This window comes from Cyphellophora attinorum (genome assembly GCF_001299255.1).
Source record: "Cyphellophora attinorum strain CBS 131958 chromosome Unknown Contig1, whole genome shotgun sequence".
Classification (NCBI taxonomy): Eukaryota; Fungi; Ascomycota; class Eurotiomycetes; order Chaetothyriales; family Cyphellophoraceae; genus Cyphellophora; species Cyphellophora attinorum.
The window spans coordinates 1,501,077-1,518,853 of NW_017253229.1; the positions used below are offsets into that span (position 1 = coordinate 1,501,077).

General features: G+C 54.6%; 6 protein-coding genes across 6 annotated transcripts; 3 read left to right on the plus strand and 3 right to left on the minus strand.

Annotated features, from left to right (window-relative positions):
• Nucleotides 1-7: 7 nt before the first annotated feature.
• AB675_804 (Homoisocitrate dehydrogenase, mitochondrial) lies at nt 8-1,108 on the minus strand (the record flags this gene model as incomplete). Its single annotated transcript, XM_018148466.1, has 1 exon — nt 8-1,108. The coding sequence occupies one exon, from the start codon at nt 1,106-1,108 to the stop codon at nt 8-10; it is 1,101 nt and encodes a 366-aa protein (XP_018005489.1).
• Nucleotides 1,109-2,195: 1,087 nt separating this feature from the next.
• On the plus strand, nt 2,196-4,607 carry AB675_805 (uncharacterized protein; the record flags this gene model as incomplete). The annotated part of the gene is made up of 1 exon (XM_018148477.1): nt 2,196-4,607. The coding sequence occupies one exon, from the start codon at nt 2,196-2,198 to the stop codon at nt 4,605-4,607; it is 2,412 nt and encodes an 803-aa protein (XP_018005766.1).
• Nucleotides 4,608-5,190: 583 nt separating this feature from the next.
• AB675_806 (uncharacterized protein) lies at nt 5,191-6,273 on the plus strand (the record flags this gene model as incomplete). The annotated part of the gene is made up of 1 exon (XM_018148487.1): nt 5,191-6,273. One exon carries the CDS (start codon nt 5,191-5,193, stop codon nt 6,271-6,273), a length of 1,083 nt encoding a protein of 360 aa, XP_018005890.1.
• A 4,732-nt stretch (nt 6,274-11,005) lies between these two features.
• Nucleotides 11,006-13,668, minus strand: AB675_808 (uncharacterized protein; the record flags this gene model as incomplete). The annotated part of the gene is made up of 5 exons (XM_018148508.1): nt 11,006-11,125; nt 11,213-11,378; nt 11,842-12,918; nt 12,972-13,179; nt 13,254-13,668. 5 exons carry the CDS (start codon nt 13,666-13,668, stop codon nt 11,006-11,008), a joined length of 1,986 nt encoding a protein of 661 aa, XP_018005755.1.
• Nucleotides 13,669-14,168: 500 nt separating this feature from the next.
• AB675_809 (uncharacterized protein) lies at nt 14,169-15,155 on the plus strand (the record flags this gene model as incomplete). Its single annotated transcript, XM_018148519.1, has 1 exon — nt 14,169-15,155. The coding sequence occupies one exon, from the start codon at nt 14,169-14,171 to the stop codon at nt 15,153-15,155; it is 987 nt and encodes a 328-aa protein (XP_018006039.1).
• Nucleotides 15,156-15,453: 298 nt separating this feature from the next.
• Nucleotides 15,454-17,130, minus strand: AB675_810 (uncharacterized protein; the record flags this gene model as incomplete). Its single annotated transcript, XM_018148531.1, has 2 exons — nt 15,454-17,035; nt 17,093-17,130. 2 exons carry the CDS (start codon nt 17,128-17,130, stop codon nt 15,454-15,456), a joined length of 1,620 nt encoding a protein of 539 aa, XP_018005698.1.
• Nucleotides 17,131-17,777: the final 647 nt, after the last annotated feature.

A 17,777-nucleotide genomic window follows, 5' to 3' on the forward strand; every position in this document is an offset into this window, starting at 1 on the left:
TACCAATTTACATACGCTTGATCACATCATCCGTGACCTCCTGCGTGCTCGCCGTCCCACCAAGATCCGGGCTCACAAACTTGCCCTCGCCCAAATTCTCATCCACAGCTTTGTAAATCACATTCGCCGCATCCGGTAGATTCAAGAACTCCAGCATGACGCCCACACTCCTGATGGTTGCAATCGGATTCGCGATGCCCTTGCCCTCGATATCTGGCGCGCTGCCATGACATGGCTCACCGATAACGATCCCTTCACCAACATTCGCACTGGGAACCAAACCCAAGCTTCCCACTAGTGCTGCTGCGCCGTCGCTGAGAAGGTCGCCATAGAGGTTCGGCGCCACGATGACATCGTAGTACTGTGGCTGCAGAAAGAGTTTGTAAACCATACTATCCACAATCTGCTCCTCGATCTTCAGCGCATTGAATTGCGGCTGGCTGAGTGCCTCCCGCGCGGTCGCTCGGAACAAGCCATCTGTTTGTGACAGCACGTTCGACTTATGCGTGATCGTTACCATCGCCTCTTTCGCATGATCAGCGGACTCTTTTGAATTGACCCGCATCTTCTGCCGTCGACTCGCAATCTCCCCAGCTATATTCGCTATCCGCCATGAAGCTTTGCTGCTGATGCGCTTGATCGCTTCTGCTATCTGGCCGTCGCCGGAAGGGTCCGGGTAGGTCTTTTCTTCCTTCACGTAGAGGTCCTCTGTGTTCTCTCGCACGATCACGAGGTCGATTGGGTGTGGCGTCGGCGATTTGAATGCTGGGGAGAGGGTGGTTTTGCAGGGGCGGACGTTGGCGAAGAGGCCTAGTTTCTTGCGCAGTCCCACGATGGGGCTTGAGTACCCCTTCACTTGTGTTGAGGGAGAGCTGACTGCGCCGAACAATGCGCCGTCGCACTCATTTCGGAGTGTGTCGACGGTCTTGTCGGGGAGTGCAGTGCCGGAGGATTTGAAGTGCTCGTAGCCGGCGTCGAGGTCGACGAAGGAGAATTTCAGGCCGAGGGAGGCGGGGAGGGCTTCGAGGATGCGGCGGCCGGCAGGGATGACTTCGCGGCCGATGCCGTCGCCGGGAATGAGGCCTATTCGGAGGGTGCGTGCGGCCATGTTTGGGGTGTTGCAAGGTGGATGGGAATGGCAGGTTGTGTCGCTGGGAATCTTTTTTGGGGAGCGAGGCCGATGTTCGGCGCTGGGGCGGCTAGGTTGGAAGGGGAATGGCGGGTTGGGCAGTGAATGGGTATCTACACGACCAGATATCCAGGATGCTACAGTGATTTCAAGCAGACAGAGTACCTAGGTACTGTTCATGTGATTACGTCTTGTTTCCGAGTGTCGGGACAGATCTGGCGAGGAAAAGTCCAAAAAGTCGTCTACACAATGACTCCACGGGCAGTTTTGGCTGAACCTGGTTGGAATATAATTGTCCGCTATAGCTAATTGACCACAACGATATACCAAGTCTCGCTTCGCATGCCCAGTAACCATGGCCGACATCAAGTTTGGCCCCAACAGCGGTCGCCCCAGACATAGTGGACGACCTCTCATACTGGGAGCATTGCATCGGAAAGTATTTCAAGTCTCAAGGGGGCTCTGCTGCGAGGGGCGGTATCGACTCTGGTGTAAGTGTTGGAGCGACGAGAAGAAACTCGCAGCTACCCTGGCGACGAGCTCAGGATGGTGCACCTGAGCCAGTGTATATCTGACTTTCAAAGGACATGATGGTCGAAGTGAAGCAGGGGAGCTGTCGAAGTTGCACGCCGTCACTTCAGAACTCGAGCTTGGCGCTAGAACGATTGGCTGGGAGTGCAAGGCTGCAAGGCACCACAGCAGACTCCACTGGCAGCCTTGTTTACATCCCAATTTGGACGTAAACATCGAGGCAAAGACTCGACTTCCATTTTCCACTTTGACTTATGGTCTGCAGGTATTCTGTGTTCGTTCAGTGACTTGCCTGCGTGGAAGAGCTCGAGAGGGGTGCATCAGTGACACTGACTGGGCGATTGAGGCGGGCATCAACAACAAAGGTCAACTGAAACAGCGGTAAGGCAACTAAGGCAACAACAGCAGGAGGGCAGTCCTGCCCAGAGACGCTTTGCGTACATCTTGCAGCAGCAACAGAGCAAGGAATCTTTTCTTCATAGTAGCGACAAATTCGTGCCTTCCACACGGCTCATCGAGACCTGGTCCTGCCGACATGGACGCCGTAAACACACCAGCGCTACGACGCTCGAAGAGACGAGCAGCTGAGGCTGTGTCACCCTTGTCACCAATTCATAAACCAGACATTGTGCATACCTCCAGCACTCCCACCAAACGAGGGTCAAAGCGAGTCCGCTTCTCGACAGGTTCCGACGATGCTACGGGCAACATGAGCCTGGCTCCTGGCTCCACTGGACTGACTCCAGCTGTGTCTAAACACCGACTCGCTACACCAAAGTCAAGACGGCGCGTCTCTACACCGGCTCCGAAACGCTCCGTATCGACCCCTGTGGTGCTACCACCATCCAGTCCCCTCATCGAAGGAGAGCTACAGATTGTGCCTTTGCGCCAAGCACTTGACTCTCGCATGCAGCGCCGAATAGCTCGCAATGGTATGGCGGAGGAAGTCGAGGCGTACTATCGAGATAAGAAGCAAGACAAGCAGCAAGTGAAGGACATGCAGGCGCAAATCGATGCGAAGGATGCTGAGCTGAAGGCTCTGAAGTTCAAGGTTGCTGATACGGCGAAGCCAACAAGAAGTCTGAGTCCTGTCCGCGAAGAGGCCGAGACCAGTCCAACTCTCGACCCCCGCATCGCCGATGTCGAAGAAGAGCTCAGCCTACTGCGGCGAAGCTTTCAGGAGTTCGAAGAAGCCAATATACCGTCACTAGCGGACGATGATGAAGGCATCTTTGGCGGCTCAGACGACTGGATTGATGTACCCCGGGATAGCTCCTCTGGTCCCAGAAGTGAGTCGGGAGACACGATTCAGATTTACGAAGACCACGACTCGGTCCAGCATCCCTCAACTACACGATTGTCGTCAATCAACGACGCCCAGGACGCCACAACCATGGGATTGGAGCTGGCATCAGCTCGCCAAGCCAAAAAGTCATTCCTTCAGTCATCGTTCGGTCGTCGATCCCTCGATGCAAGCGATATTCAATTCGCCGATTCGCCATCCAAGCCGACTGCGCACGTTTCAAGTCCTATGCCCAAGGTCAATGGCGACGTTCTCGCTATGCTCAACAAGCAGTTGAAAGCCGCAAATGCACATGCAGATGACACAGAGCTAGCACTCCAGGCATTGGAAGGCGAAGTCCGTGCTCTGTCTTCAGGTTTCACTGACGACCAGGACGCATTGACTGCTCTGAAAGCATTAGCGGACCACTTCCGTTCTGTGCGTCTTGAGCTTGAACGTTTGCTGCCCGGCGAAATTCCCATCGGCCTAACTGCAAACCACGCACTTCTTCCTGAGCTTACGAAGAAGCTCAAGGATGCTCTTGGTCAGCTAGCCCAACGCACATCCGAGCTGCAGAACTTGCGCAATCAAGAGAAGACGCTTCGAGGCAACTTTGACCAGACCACTATCGCGTGCCATGCTGCTCAGAAGAAGGCCGATGAGCTCGAAAAGTCCTTCGATGAGCTCAACGAGACTCTATTGAATGAGCGGCTACGTGCCAGCCGTGCTGAGGGAGAGCGAAACCAGATTGATCGTGACAACACCACTCTCCGGTGCAGTCTTGACAGCTATCGGCAAGAAGTGTCACGGCTCGAAGGTCTGATTGTGACCATGGAAGCGGAACACCAGCTCGCCCTGAAAGATATGCGCAGCCAGAACGACGAAAAAATCACTGAGCTTGAAGCCAAAGCTGCCGCAGAAACTACCGGTCGACGTGCAGCTGAGGACTCTGCGGTGTCTCGCCTCCGCAAAATCCAAGAGCTAGAAGACAAGCTTCAACAAGCGAAAGAGCATGCTGCTGAGGTCGAATCTTCGCTCCATCAGGAAATCGACAACCTCGACTCCCGCGTTTCAAGCAGTTCCAAGGCCCTGGCCGTTGCAGAGCAGGAGGTAAACAGACTTCGGAAGCTCCTCAAGAAGGTCGAGAAGAAGTACCGTGACGAAGTCTTCCGTGGTGAGGAGGTTGTGCGCGAAACCCGCGAGGATATCATGAATGCTGCCGCGCGGTTCATGGCCCGCAGCAAAAGCCACCGTCGCACAAGCAAGGTCAGTCTGGCGAACTGGGAGCTCGAAAGCGACGACTTGCAAATGGATGAGGCTGGACTGCCAATGACGCCGAGTAGCACAGTGCGATTTGCTGACTACAGTGAGGTTCGAGACCTTGTCAGCTCCGACTTTGATGAAGAGGAAGTGGCCGAGAGCGATGATGAGTACGTTCCAGGAAGTGTTGAGACAGTCAGAGGCAAGAAGAGGAGTGTGCCGCTCACGCCTGCTCAGACACTGGGTGGCAAGCGCAAAAGTCGCAGAAAGTACGACAGCGGGATCGGTATCGATGACGGGATGAGCGATGATGAGGGCGATCTTGATGACAGCGGGCTAGCTACGCCTGACCTCAGTTCGGAGGCTGACATCGAGATGGACTCGCGGTCGCGAATGAAGTTCTGAGGGTCGATTGCAGTCCCGGAACAACAATGATGAGACACAGCTTTTCCTATGTCAGTGGAAATAGAGTGTACGGAAGGATGTACACACATTGCAATAACAAGGACGATGGCGTCTTAGCTACAAACCATTGCATACCATAGACGTTGGCTTCGGCATAGTGAACTGGTCTAGCCAGGTAGACAAGGAACGTGAAGTACTATACTTTACTCATCAACGTGTCTCTGATCCCTAGATCGAGCCCAAACACGTAGTGGCTTGCAGCGTGTGCGTGAGCGTCATTCGTCCCTACGAGCAACATCAATCAAGACGCGTCGTTGACCGATAATATCGTAGTTTGTACATTTATATTCCACCCAGTTTCCCGCGGCGGAAGGCAGCGCCGTGAGCGATCCCTGCTGCCGATCCTCGTTGACGTCACCCAAATTTTCCCATGCTCGTCAACATTCACGGTCGTTTGCCTCAGTATCGGTGTATTTGTAGCTGCTCTTACGTGCTTTTTTCCACTCACAACCTAAGGATCCGAATGTGTCCGCCTCCTAAGTAGTACTTGACCCGACGCCCCCACGTCCGACGATTCCTTCGAATGGCCGACTCACCCTCCTCCTCCGGGTCGTCCGACTACGAAGACGCCCATGACGGCGCCGCTAAGCCTAGCCCCGACAAACCACACGAGTACCGCCTCCGTGTCACCGCCGGCCCAGCCTACGATGCCTCAACTCACCACCCTGTCAAAGTCAACTCCTCCGAGCGCTCCACTATTGACACTCCCTCCATGACAGTAGAGTATGCAATCCGCATAAAACACTTCACCGGCCTGCCCGCCTCCAACGAGACCTCACCCTACTTCGAGCACCATCTACACACCTCCGATCAGTACTCGATCTCTCTCGCCTTTATTCCAAAAGTCGACATCCCCGGGTCTGACCTCGTCTTTGGGAACGACTTCGACCGGCCCATCCGCGACCGCTTGCCGCCGGGCTTCAACCAGGCCTTCAAATTCGTAAAATGGTGGATCGACCCAGGGCTAGAGGGTGACGTCTACGCGGACAAGCCCTACCTCTACGGTCCCGCCCTCTCCAGTTGGAACACGCTGAGGATCTGCGATCCCATCGAGCCCACAGACAAACCAGAAAAATACGCCGTGCCTGACCCAGAGAAGTTCCACGGAGATGTCGTGGAAGAAGGCGCATCCTCAGACGCAGCGAAAGAGTACCGTACATCGCTCGGTGTGCCAGACGACAGCGCAGCACGGAAGAAATACTTCCTTACAGAGGCGCATCGCGAGTCGTTCACGTTCGAGAAGGGCAGGTTATACCAGGCGGACTTCTTCAATCCGTATCTTGACTTCAATGACTTTTCGTTGAAGTTGCCGGGGTTTAGTTTGAATGTGATCAAGTATGTGGATGCGAAGACGCATGAGTTGAGGTATGTGTTAAAAAACAAGAAGACGGATGAATTGTACATTGCGATCATGTTTACGTTGTTGTGGGGTGAGGAGGAGGCGAAGGAGGCGGAGAGGCTGGGTGATGGTCATAAGGGTGGTGAGGACAAGGGTCAAGTGGACGAGGTGACGAAGAAGACAGAGGCGCTGAAGGTTGGGGAGAGCAGTAAGAAAAAGGAGGAGGAGGACGACATTGATGCGGGCTTTGACGATGATGTGGACTAAGCGACGGCATATGTTGCGGCCGACCACGTGGTGGACGGCTCTTCACAGCCATCGAGAGATGCCCTCGGCCCGCAAATGGCATATCAGTGTTGTCTACCTCCATCAACCGGACCGATAAGTTTCCATTGAAAGCTGAGAGGCTATAAACACTACCGGTGAATGGAACAAATCGGGCACAAGTCTTGACGTTCGATAGTACAGCACGGGAACGCTCAGGAACACAGCAACGACTCACTGGTCGCGAGATTAAGAAATCTTGGAGTGACGACCGCAACGGCTTCAGGAGTCAGGACTGTCACTCACGGTTCCCTGCGCTGCAAGAACAAGCAGACCACGCTGGTAATCCCACCTAATGCCACGCTTGGAAATGGAAGGCTGTGTCGCTGATTTGCATTCCGGTAACATGCTGAGGTGGTTGATCCTGACACTCATCATCATTGACCTTGGTCACGATAGTAAGACTAGTCTCGTCCGTGCCACAGAGAATATGGACTGTTCTTACAAGTGAATAGTACTATGGTCACACGTAGTAGAAAACGTTATAATCGACAGATCTTCGCCCCCTTCCCGAAGGTGGCTGCTCTCCTGAAAACCCTGCCGGCACTTTTGAGATTGCTTCAGATACGCTTATTTTAGCACAGAAGCTTGGCAACAGCCCCGGCCACGCCCACGCGGCCGGCCGGCCGGCGGGCTGGCGTATAAGCCGCCCTCCAAATCACGCACCAGCACGGTACCACCCAACAATGCTATTATCGATGCCGAAGGTTTTAGCTCCCAGTAAGTTCAAGAAGCCAGCCGCTGAGCGACTATGATCCCGCGACAAACAGAGCGCGGATGACGAACCTCGCAAGTAGGATCAACGAATTTCGCAAAATGCGACTTGTTGTCAGATCTTACGACGCTTGATCAGTGAACAATGTTCCAGGCTGACAGGCTCGACAGGCGGGAACGAACCGCCAAATTGCTGGATCTGCATGAACAGGTAGGCTATGGTGTTTCACAGCTGCACGAACAACGCCTTCCATGAATCCACCTGCACGAGGAGATTGCGCCTGACACTGCAGTGATAAGTAGGTAAGGTGCTTCCGGGCCACTGCAGGCACGACCCACCTATTGCTTGTAGGCTGTCTTCATCGTCCTACACGCTGGTCTCCCTCACCACTGCATAGCATACATGCCACTATCGTTCTTGCACAACCTGTACGTCTCGACAGTGTTAAAGCAGTATCCCCAGCCGGAGGCGTGGGCCGCAGCGTCGCGAGACTGGTAAGTTCCGGGCTGCAAAGCGAGGAAGTTAATAAGTAAGACTCAAGCAGAGAGTTTTATGCACATCGAGGTTCCATCTGGCCTAGTTCCAAGAGTTCTTCCACCGATGATTGGAGACTACGCCTCCTTGCCCAGCACGAGTTATCATGGGTTTGCTCTATTGGGACCTGGTTAGGAGGCCGGGGTACCGTGGCGGGACAAATCTCGTCTTTAATATGAACGCGGTTCGCCGGCCGTTGGTGAACTGCGCTCTGCTTGCTGTCGCAGACCAAGATGGTGAGTACTCGTCGCACAGTCTGACTACCTTGTCGCCGCCGTATGCTAACAACCTGCTAGATCCAACTCGCTGATAGGTCGCATTTCAAGCGGTATACATGGCTTCGGCCGCTGTGCATAGCACTTCTCGTGTTCGGCTTCATCAATATCATATATTCACTTCGACAAACACACGCAGACCCTTTCCGACTCTCACATATTCTTCCAACATCAGGTAAAGTTACACCTTCGGGCGCCGCCGATAGCCATACCAATGGCGCCTACTGCCACTCGCCTGCTCCCGAGGACACCCTCATTATCGTCAAGACCGGCGCCAACGAAATTTACGACAAACTTCCGACCGGCCTGCTCACCTCGCTATCCTGTTACGAGGACTCACTGATCTTCTCCGACCTGGCCCAACAGCTCGGGCCCTACACTATTCACGATGTGCTCGACAACGTCACCGAGTCTGTCCAGGAATCCTCCCACGAGTTCGAGTACTACCGTATGCTTCGCGAATACCACGACAATGGTATAGATACTGCGGCCCTCCACGAAACCTACAATGATGCCGCCTGGAACCTCGACAAGTTTAAGTTCATCCATATGCTCGAGAAAACATGGCGCATGCGTCCCAACAAAGCATGGTACGTCTTCATCGAAGCCGACACGTACCTGATACAAGCCAACCTCAACCTCTGGCTCCAACGCCTAGACCCTACTTACCCGACCTACCTCGGTTCCGTGCAGATGGTTGGCGACGAGTTCTTCTCCCACGGCGGTAGCGGCTTTATCCTCTCCGGCGCCGCCCTCTCCCAGTTCGCGCACCATCCGAACGGCACGGGTCGGCACTGGGATGAGTTCATGTCGCACAATGGCTTCGGCGACTACGTTCTCACCAGAGTGCTGGAGTCCACTGGTGTCAACCTCACCGACACCTCTCCCATGCTGCAAGCGGCAGATCGCTGGAATATGAGTTCGACCCAGCCAGCGACAACTGGTGCAAACCCCTTGTGACGATGCATCACATCATCCCGGACGAGGCGGCACGATTGTGGCTCTTCGAGCAGATGTGGACCTCCACCTATCCAAATCAGCCAATTTTGATCAAAGACCTCTTCGACGGCATAATCGCCCCACACCTCCGCTCTCACCGAGAGGATTGGCACAATCTGTCAGGCAACATGCACTACTGCCTCCCAGACACGGATGACTGCGAGCCCTCGAAGAAGGAGGAAGATCTCTCCGAGGTTGAGAAGCACGCGCACGAGAGTTTCGAGGGATGTAAGGCAGCGTGCGCTTCGAGGGAGGAATGCTATCAATTTGTGTGGTCAGACAACGGCGCATGTGGGCTCAACGGGTCGATACGCATGGGAAGCAAAGGGCTGCCGAAGAACGGGAAAGAAGGCATCATGCATCGGTCGGGGTGGTTGATGGAGAGGATAGAACGGAGTAGAAGGGGGAGGACTTGTGCTGGAGGAGCGCTGTGGAAGGAGGTACCTTGAGTGCAAAAGACAAAGATGCTCTTTCGCATTGATGTTTGTTGCAATAAGCTTTCCAAGCTGGAATGTTGACTACGCCACCTCGCTCCCCGGATACCAGGACAGCGAAAACTATTCGCCATATGTCGAAGATTTCCCTGAGCGACGAAGCACAGGCGGCTGCCGCCTGCCCTGCGCTCGCCAGCAAGTCACGCAATTCACACCGAGCGCCAACGAGATTTCTTGAGAAGACACTGGGACGCACTCACAGCCGTTCGGCCATGGGAAACGGCAAGTACACGCTACCGATCCGATGAGTAACACGGCAAATCCCGCTCACCTTTCTGGTGTTGTCACTCTCAGCACACGGAAGATTCAGAAGACTGCCAGGAGGCTTGGAACACAGCACAATCCAGTGACTACTGCGATGATGCGCGGCAACCGTGCTCGGAGTTCAGTAGCCGTACGACCTTGGTGATGTGGAGAGCACGGAGCGGCAGCCTACAAGCCGGAAAAGGTGCGAACGCGTGCATTGCAAGCAACTCCAGCGTCACAGTACTGTCGCCCGCTACGAAGGTGGGAATCTCCTCCGCTGGATGCACACAAGATGTCCAGTGGCGATCGTTCCGCCAAGTACATGTTCACGTTTCTCTGCGAGATGAGATGGGGAGTCCAACGCCACTCGAGTTGGCGTTCGCTGTGCAGCCTTTGATACTAGCAGAGACTGTCCTACGGAAGAGGCTACGAGTTTGATGCAGTGCACAGGTAAGACAGATCGAGACACAAAAGGTAGCTGTCATGACCTGGACGAGACAGCGTGAGAGAAGAGGATGCAGTGCAACGCCCGACGAGCATGTCACATACATATTCATAGACCAGGAGGGCAATCTCACAATAAACCCTGTATAGAAAGAAGTCAACAGACACCTCATGGGAGCGCTTATTATTGAGTCGTTCGACCAGAGATTCCAGCACCCATAACCTTTCCACCCAGCTGCTCGAATCGCGTGCCATCCTTCCAGACCACATTATTCTTGCCGGCGGTTTCGTCCATATCAGGATCGACATTGGCCTAGTCGACATCATAGCCGCCTTCTGACACACCGCCGCTGCTCTCTCTCTTGCGCTTCCGGGGTCTAGGTCGATCGGTGTGGTATGGTATCTGGTGTGCTCTTGTACAGTGGAGGCGGGCTGGAAGAGTCGGCTGCTAGCCGTGGTGAGGCGCAGTTGCTGCCACCGCCGACAGACCACCCGCCGATGTTGCCGATGGTGAGGGATGTGATGTATGGGTGTGATGTTGCCAGGTGAATGCTTGAATACCTTGGGGAGCAGAAGTTCATGTGCATTCACTTGATTTGGTTGGATTGAGTCGTCTGAGCAGAAGTTGCTCCGTCTCGCTTTCCCTCTGTCCATATGCCAGAAACCGTCCTCCATGAGTCACAGCACAATGGGTATGCCGGTACTTATTTCACCCAGGCCGTTCAATTCGTGTCCCATCGGCGAAAGTTATGGCATTATTGACGTCGTCTTTGTCCGTATCGATGTTGATTTGCTCATTATCATGTCCTCCTCCCTCTGCAGAACCGCTGCTCCCTCTGAACTGGACATCTGTGCCAGTAATCTCACCAGCGGATGGATTGAAGGTGGTGATATCGCTGGCACGATATTGCCCAGAAGTCTTATTCTCGTCATCGTCGCTATTTTCGTAAAGCAAATGCTCCAGGCCATCATTGAAGCCTTCGGGGGGGCTTGTGCGGTCTAGCATCCGGATCGAGCATCTCGACCGCATTCTCGTAGAGCATTGACTGCCGTCTGGCCTCCATCTGGAGGACGATAATTGCTGCCTCCTGTATGACTCGTTATCAGCTACGAGATGATGTACGAGGAGCGGACCGCTGCACAAGATAGACAAATCGAAAATAGGGGGAGCTCACGTTGAGAGCCTGTTCGACCTTATCCCGAAAGTCCTGCGCTCGTTTTCCTCTTTGCAGCCGTGATTGCCAGTAGTCCATTGTCCATCTCAATTGTTCGATCACAAACTTGCCACTCTCGTTCAGGTCGTCGTAGTCGAGTTCGTCGCCGTCGTCTCGGTTGTAGTTCCTGCACACATCTGTATCATCGTGCTGCGGTTTCATCGTCCATGTGTCGGATACTGTATGCTGGGTTTTCGCTGGCGATTGAGGGACCACTCGGTGGTGCAGTCGTCGAAGACGACTGTGCAGCGCCTGGGGCACTTCTCGCACATGAACACGATTGTGTTGGTGATGTTGCCTCCTTGTGGCCTTTTCGGCGACCAGAGTGGCATTGCTTGCGCTGGACTTTGCGAGCTCAGATCTGTCTCCTGCTTCCTTGAACTGTTGTCCTAAGGCTGAGGGCCAGTCCGTGCCGCGACCTATAAGTCTTTGCGCCAGATGTTGTTCTGTGATAGTCTCAAATCATGAGCAAGCAGGTGAGCTTCTGCCGGTGCTTCTTTGCGGCCTGTTGTCCATCAAAGCGGTTTCTTTCCAGTGCAATAGAGGCTTTGTGCTCAAATAAGGACTTGTACAGATGTACTAGCACTCACGCACGCCCTCCAGATCCGTCTCCCTCATACACAGTCCATAGCAACGCCCAATTCGCAGCCGCAACGCCCGCCATGACCCACCAGACCAAGCCCATGCAATTATGTGCTAGACCCCAACCAAGTAGCCAACCACCAAACACAGGTCCCACTGTCCGGGCTGCAGAGCTAGCACTCTGCGCAAATCCATGGATTGTTCCGAGGACTTTCCGACTAGGACTGCAATTGTTGATCAGAATCACACCGCTGGGCAGCGCGAATGTCCTCGACATGACCTGCATGGCGAATATGAGGGTCAGGCACGGCCAAATCAAGAACTTGTTGTCCGGTAAGATGACTAAGAATGGCAGGCATATGTAGGCAGCGATGGAGAAGGGCAGAAAGAGTTTGTAGCCAGTGACGGTGCCCAACTTGGCGTCGAGGGGTGGGTACAGCAAGATCTGCAGCGGCAACCCGATTACGCCGATGATGGCAGTGGCCATGCCCACCTGCTCGGTAGTAAGACCTAAGCCGCCTGTGAAAGAGAAAGGGAGGTGCGCGTTGGCGTTATTAGAACGTGTGGCGGGAAGAAGGAGGAAGATCAGGGCGTTGAAGCTGCTGACATGGAAGGCGAGCAGATGGTGGGCGAGAATCGTGAGCGTGACGTTCTTGGTGAAGATTGAGCGGAAAGGAACGTTCTTGGATGGAGTAGTATTGGGGTCCGAGGGCTTTGTGGCAGTCCCAGGAGTGGTGAGCGAGGATTGAGGATGCTGCTCGAGGTCTACGCTGTCGACAGCGGAGTGTGTGGCAAGAGGAGTGTAGCCTTGAGATCGTGTGCGGGAGAGCAATTTCGTGATCATGCGACCTAGCTTGCGCCCATAGTCGGGCTTGTTTCGGCGTGCTTCGTGCGTTTCGTCCAGGAACAGGACGATGCCGCCAGCTGACATCAAAATGAGAGTCCCAGAGACCAAGTTCGGCAGTGCGTAGGGGAATTTGGGAATTCCGAATGATGCATCCGCCAGAAAGCCTCCCATGATTGGGCCAATAATCACGCCAACGTTGAAGCACATTGGAAGCAGTAAGAATGCTCGAGATTGGTATCTGCACAGAAGTCAGCGTCTGATAGTGCCTAATCCGTCAGATGGGACAAGTACTTCTTCTCTCGGATCATCTCGCTGATCATCGTCCTCATAACACCAATGTTGCCATTCATTAGACCAGCAATGGTCCGGCAGAACAAAGCAAAGCCAAAGGACGTGGAAAAGCCGACGCCCAGACTGGCGATGAACGTGCCACAAAGACCCACGAGCAGTACACGTTTGCGTCCAATGGATGGGTGATCGGCTGCTCTGCCCCACCAGACTGCTGTCAGGAATTGTGCAGCGGCGAAGGACGCCGTCAGCATGCCTCCCTGTGCAGCAATCTTCGAATCTGACGCATCTGGCTGAACCACCGCAACTGATAGAACATGTATGCCGAGAGAGAGCGTTCTGACAGCGGCTCAGAGAGTCTCGCCAGAGTCAGGACGGCTAGTTGCGCTTTCTGTGGTAAGGATGACCACGTCACGGCAGCCTTCTCGTTGATGGCATCGTCTTTGGTGCTCGATGGCCCGCCTGCCGCTGGCGTCTGTTCGTCTTTATCGATGAATGATGGCCGGCGGGTGAGTTGTGGCGTCGAGCCTACCTGTAGGGTCAGTGTAGGTCTTGTCATGCCGCTGTCGTGCTCGGCCTTATTTGCGCGGCCGTCCTCGTGAGACGTGTCATGGTCTGTGTCGCTGAGCAACGGAGCCTGATCTCGAGCTACATCGTCGTCGGTGCCGGTGCTAGTCCGGACTCCGGGAGCTGATGGCATTCACTGCCTCGAGCTGAAGTCGTAAGGTGGCTGGAAGGCACCAAACGGCGAGCCACGTCCGCCTGAAAAAGGCGTCCACAAAGTTCACAGCTGCCCGGGTGTGAGCTTTGGATTGGACGATGTTCTCTCGTTGTTACCGTGTACGCTATGGGCACACGACTTGACTGGTGGAACAGTATGCAGAGCGCAAGATCTTGACCGCCATAGCTGCATTACTTGTTATCGCCGAGAAAAGGTCTTCATGGCCACTCGCTATGTTCGGCGTTTCGCCGATGACTGCAGTGCTGATCTTTCCCCAATCTTGACTCTGTTTCAAATGACTCTAATTTTCCGCGGCTTCTGCCTTGGGAAGGTGCTTTGTTGCTGCCTTTTCATTCACTTTTCGATCGTGGCTCTCACCTTCCCCAACGCGGGGAAATCCACTTTACTCTTGCATCAAGTTCGTTGCCACCGCGTCTCGCATGAACAAGCGCACTCGCTCACCCAAACATTCACCGATTATGGCCCCCAGGCGGACTCTGGAGGCCTCGCTGTCGCTCAAGAGTAGGGCGGAGGCAATACTCAGAGCTCAGTATGGACCCGATAGCCTACAGAAGGTACAGAAGAAGCAGCGAACCACTCCAAATACAGTTCCCAGGAGAACAAAAGCTGGCTCGAAAGCGCAGCCTGTTGATCTGAGGGAGGATCACACCACTTCTCCAGTCTCTACACCGGTCAAGAAACGAAAGAAGACAACGCTCCCATCATCTCCCCTCATCGAGAAACGTCTCCGTCGCTTTCGCGCCCACCCTCCAGGAACCTTCCTCCAGAAGCTCGAACGCGCACGTACCCAGCGCATGATCGTTCTGTCTCGGAAGCGGACCTCATCAACTTCCGAAGATATCGACATTGTCGGCTCGACTGGCAACATCTATACCGTCACCATCGACAATGTCCCCTCATGCACCTGCCCGGACAGCCTGAAAGGCAACGAATGCAAGCACAAGGTCTACGCCCTGAACACAGTCTTGCACGCACCAGAGAATCTTGTGTACCAGCTCGCACTCCTCACGTCTGAGCTAGAAGAGATTTTCGCAGGAGCACCACCGATTCCAGCAGATACAGTCTCCGATGCCGATGCCGACCCCAACGTGAAGTCGAAGCGCAAGCCTATTGAAGCGGATGCAGAATGTCCAATTTGCTACATGGAGATGGTGGCCGACGGAGGAGAAGAGCTGGTCTGGTGCAAAGCAGCCTGCGGAAATAATATGCACAAGTCGTGCTTCGACCAGTGGGTAGCATCACAGCGAGGCAGCACTGTCAAATGTGTATATTGTCGGACGCCATGGGAGATGGACGCAAAGGATCTGAAAAAGGCTGCTACACAGGGAGCCATCAACGGCGAGGGGTACGTGAACGTCGCAGAGCAGTTTGGTATGAGTGGTCGGCGGGATTACAGCTCCTATCATCCGTTCTGGGTAAGGAATCAGCTGGGCATGGGCTGGTGATGGGCCAGAACTCAGGAAGGATTGAGCAGACTTGCACATTAGCCTTATTTCGCTACGGGTAGTCATCAGAGGCAAACAGCACTCAAGGAAGTTTTGGTAACAGAGGTCGTTATACCCACAGAGCCACAAGGGGAGAGACGAAGGAGTATGTACTTAGGAGTAGATCAGATCAAGATACCCAAATGCCTACGCTAATGCCGTTCCGATCATCAGTCATCATGTACTCATATCTGGCGCACCTGCCACTCCGCTCGACCTCAACCAAACCCAGCATGACTCGCGCCCGATGCCTGCTCACTCACAACCCAACCTTATTCTCCAACTTCTTCATCCAGCCAGAAGCCTTCTTCTCCGCCTTCTCAACCCGACTCTCCTTCGGCGGCCTCCCACTTGAACTCGGCATCCGCCCACCATGCCCACCATGCGCCGCCGCCGCCGCCTCCTGCTCTGACGGCCTATAAACCTGACTATGCACATCGTACGGATTCGTCGACGGAGCCTGCGGCAACATCCCCTGCTGCGCCGCCGCACCATAGTTATAACTCGGATGTTGGTGCTGATGCGCCTGCAGCTGAGCCTGCTGTGCGGCAGACATCTCGAATGCGGATTGTCGGGGCGAGGTGTTTGCGGAGAGGTAGTCTGGGTATTGTGGTTGGACGTGCTGGAGGGGTTTGTGCGGGGAGGATGTGGGTTGGGGGAGGGTGCTGTAGAATTGGGCGCCGGGGGTGATGCCGTCGGTGGCTTTGTTGAAGGATGGTTGTCGGGCTTGGTATTGCTCGCGGGCGAGGGTGGCGGCGTCGGGGGTGTAGTGTTGTGCGGCGCTGGAGAGGCGGTATTGTTGAGATTGGTTGGAGGTGGTTTGGGAAAGGGTTGTTGGTTGTGTGGCGGATGGGATGTAGGAGAGCGTGCTGGATGATTGAGGAGGTGGAGATGTGAATGGCGAAGGTTGTGTTGGTGGACCGCCAGTCCATGGTTGCGACACGGGCTCGCCTGGTCGGTAGGGTTGCTGCTGCTGTGGAGGCTGTCCTGTTGGATACGGCTGATGAGGTTGGCCTGGTTGATAAGGGACATTGTCGTGTCTGGCTGCTGCAGCTAGACCCGTACCATGTCCGTCGTCAATGGGCGGAGGTGTATCCTCGCGGTGGGCGATTGGCTCCGGAGCTGCTGGCGCTGCCGGGTTGTACGCCATGGGGGTGAAGTTCTGCGTTGAATCTGGTTTGTTACTAGACTGCGGAGTAGTGATTTGCGGCGAGACAGAGTGACTTGGTTGAGGCGCTGCTGGCGGCGGAGGGATTGTTGCTGGCTGTTGTGCCATGTTCTGTGAGTTGCGTGTCTGGCCATTGCGGTATGCCGGGTCTGATATTGCTACATTTTCGAGGTTCTGCACAAGTGGACTGGCAATATCAGATCGTGCAGCGTGCTCTGGCTCCGGTTCCGGCTCCAACTCAGCAATGTCAAGTTGCTCGGGCTGCAGTAGATGCTTCAGCGTAGTCACAACTGACTTGGCGTCATCCTCGGCCCAGAAGTAGATGTCGAGTGTATGCAGTCTGTACTTGTGGGCGCCAGATTGTGTCGCAACGCCGCTTGCTAGCCGCCATTCATCTGGTTCTGGGCTTCTATTCTGTGCAGATTGTGATCGTCCAACACCATCCACCTCCAGTGTCAAGAGCGTGGGGAATTTGTGTGAATTGATGATTCGACAGTTGTCAAGAAAGCCATTGAAGGCGTCTTGTTCCGCTGCGCCGGGATTGTTGGCGACTTCTATGCGACTCGAGCCAGTGGTCTGGTTGTAGTATATGTAGAAGTACGACGCCTTGTCGAAGCGGTGCAGCACGGGTCGTATGGTAGGCGGCGCGAAGTAGTAGTGGATATCGGCATAGCTGTGAAAGATCGTTCGTCAGCTCGAGGCGTGCTATGGCGGAAGGCTTCTTTCGTACACCGTGACCAGTCTCTCTTCTTGCTCGGTGGGTGGCATGACTGATCAGCAGGCAGATCAGTCGGGCCTTGCGCTTGTGCTCAGAATGGTGATGTCCACAGACACACTTCTGCCGATCGGAGAACCTATACGATTCAAAGCGGCGCACACTTGACAATTCCAGCTCTTGTACATGCAAGAATTCAATGCGAATACCACACAGCGGTGCATCGACCTCAAGTCAGCGATGACGACGGCGAGATGCGCGCCAACCTTGAAGGAAGGTTAGAACTCTAGGCATGCCCCACAGGGCTTCAGTGGGGGGGCTCACCAAAAGACCATCTGATCATCCCTCGGAGTTGACGTCGACCTCCCCTTCTTCAGGCGGCTGTTGTAAACTAGACCACATGAGGTTCATGTCCTTCCAAAGATGGCCATCCGATTACAGATCCGATTAAGGCGATCTCGCGTCGTCCTCCGCTCTCGCCTACTGCTGAAAGACCACTGGGTCAGGTATCTGTTCGTCCGCGATCCGCAATGCATGCCCCTGGGGCTTTCAGACGGGGGCTGCTACCATTGAAAAGGCCAAGACGCTTACTGCATACGAGCTACTGATCAACCGTGTGTGACCGCCAAAGTCTCATGCTCCTCGCTGAGATGTGCAGACTTGTATGCCGGCAGGTAGCAGTGGGATCATGCAAGTCGCG